This window comes from Ichthyophthirius multifiliis (genome assembly GCF_000220395.1).
Source record: "Ichthyophthirius multifiliis unplaced genomic scaffold scaff_1120509249944, whole genome shotgun sequence".
Taxonomy (NCBI): Eukaryota; Ciliophora; class Oligohymenophorea; order Hymenostomatida; genus Ichthyophthirius; species Ichthyophthirius multifiliis.
The window spans coordinates 545-2617 of NW_004087135.1; the positions used below are offsets into that span (position 1 = coordinate 545).

General features: G+C 11.0%; 1 protein-coding gene across 1 annotated transcript, besides 11 other annotated features; it reads right to left on the bottom strand. All coding sequences in view use genetic code 6, as the record gives it.

The window, feature by feature from the left end:
* The first annotated feature begins 132 nt into the window (after positions 1-132).
* Positions 133-186: a microsatellite.
* Positions 187-200: 14 nt separating this feature from the next.
* Positions 201-243: a microsatellite.
* Positions 244-316: 73 nt separating this feature from the next.
* Positions 317-347: a microsatellite.
* Positions 348-518: 171 nt separating this feature from the next.
* Positions 519-561: a microsatellite.
* Positions 527-566: a microsatellite.
* Positions 567-1404: 838 nt separating this feature from the next.
* Positions 1405-1601, bottom strand: IMG5_043830 (hypothetical protein; the record flags this gene model as incomplete). The annotated part of the gene is made up of 1 exon (XM_004037646.1): positions 1405-1601. A coding segment is annotated over one exon (197 nt), but the record flags the coding sequence as incomplete, so codon positions are not given.
* Positions 1453-1577: a microsatellite.
* Positions 1468-1532: a microsatellite.
* Positions 1473-1523: a microsatellite.
* Positions 1566-1627: a microsatellite.
* A 171-nt stretch (positions 1628-1798) lies between these two features.
* Positions 1799-1832: a microsatellite.
* A 237-nt stretch (positions 1833-2069) lies between these two features.
* Positions 2070-2073: part of a microsatellite that runs on past the window's edge.

The window sequence follows — 2073 nt, forward strand, 5'->3', positions numbered from 1 at the left end:
TAAAAATTTAAAAAATATAAAAATTATATTTTATTTATATCATAACTATAAATAGAATAATCTTTATTAAAAAATAATATAAAATAAAAAAAAAAATTAAAAATATTATAATATATATCTAAAAATAATTTTATAAAATAAATTATATTTTGTAAATAAAGTAAAATTAATTTTAAAATAAAATAAGTAATAATAAAAGATTATATTAATAATTTATATTAAATTAAAATTAAAATTTATATTTTTATGTTAAAGAATATAAAAAATTAGGTATTATTAAATAAAAATATTATTATAAATATATAAAATTAAAAAAAATATATAATATATAATATATAATATATAATTTACAATTTTTTTTTATAATTTTGTAATATAAATATTTTATAAAAATAATTCACTAGTTAATTAATATAAATTTTATTTAAATAAAAATCAAATTAAATAAAATATAATATAATTCTTTTTTAAAATATATATTAAGATTTATTTTTATAAGTAAAAAATAATATTTAATGTTTTAATTTTTTTTTATTATTTTTTAATTTTTTTATTTTTATTAAATTCTACTTTTACAAGTACTTTTATATTATAACTATTATTATCTAGATTATCAACAGAAAATCTTTTTAAATTTTCAACGCAATATTAGATATCTTTTAAAATCATTTCTGTCTTTTTTTTAAGCATCTTTAACTGCTATAGCTATTAGATTATTTTAGTTTTTTATATTTATTCATCACCAGGAAAGTATTTTACAAAATCAACATTATAAATCTAATTTCAATAGCAGTTTTAATCACCCATTCAGCCTTTTCTTATTCAGAAGATTTTACTTTAATCTAATTATTAACTCTATAGAATAACCACTAGTAAAAATATTTAATTTATCATCTTTTTTATTAATTCTTCTAATATTTTATTAAAACCATCGTTATTTTTTTAAGAGCCTCTGAAACTACTTCATCTTTAGTTTCATAAAAAAAAAAAAAATTAAGATTTTTTAAATTTGTAGAAGCTTTTCTATCTATATCTATAGATCAGACATATATTTTTACTTTTATTAATATAAGCATTTTTAATCTTTTATCTTCTTATTATTATGATCGTGATTGTGATTATGATTATTATTATGGTTGTTATATTTATGATTCTAATTATGATTTGATTATTATATTAATATTATTAAGAACAATAACGATAGTTTTCATGTTTTTATTTAGTCCATTATTTTATTAAAAATGTAAGTTTTTATATTTATTTATATATCATTTTATAAGAACAATATTTTATTTTTTATTCGGAATTTTCTGTAATTTTAATTTCTAAAAATAAAATAAATTTTGGATTTTTTAGAATAAATTTATAAAATATAAAAAATAGTATAGAACAAATTATAATCACAAAATAAAAAAATTAATTATAAGTTAAAAACAATAAAACTGAGATATAAAAAAAAAATCCTATAAAACTATATAATAAAAAATTAATTATAAAAAAAAAACTAATAAATAAAAAAAAATCATAAAAAACTATAAATAAATAATATAAAATCATAAAAATCTATAATAAATAAATTAATAACAAAAATAAAAAATAAACTAAATACAAAGAAACAAAAAATAAAAATTATATTAATATAAGTTTTTTTAAGGTTTTAATGATAAAAAAAATTATTATTTATTTTTATATATTTATAAATTATTTTTGTATTTAGTTTTCTTATTTTATTTTATATATAATTTTTGATTCTAAAAATAAAATAAAAAAAGGATTTAACAAAATAATTATATAAAATAGATTAAAGATATCAAAAGATTAATAGAAATCAATAACTAAATTTAATTGATAAATTAAATAAAATAATAACAAAAAAAATGAATTAAAAGTTATTATTATTATAGAAAGATATTTTAACGAAAAATATTACTATAAAAATATAAATTCATGAAATATAATAAAAAAATATTAATAAATAAAAAAACATATAGTTTTAATAAAGAAAAAAAAAATATTTTATAGAATTATATATATTATATTTAAAATGACAAAAATAAATATAAAGTACGTATT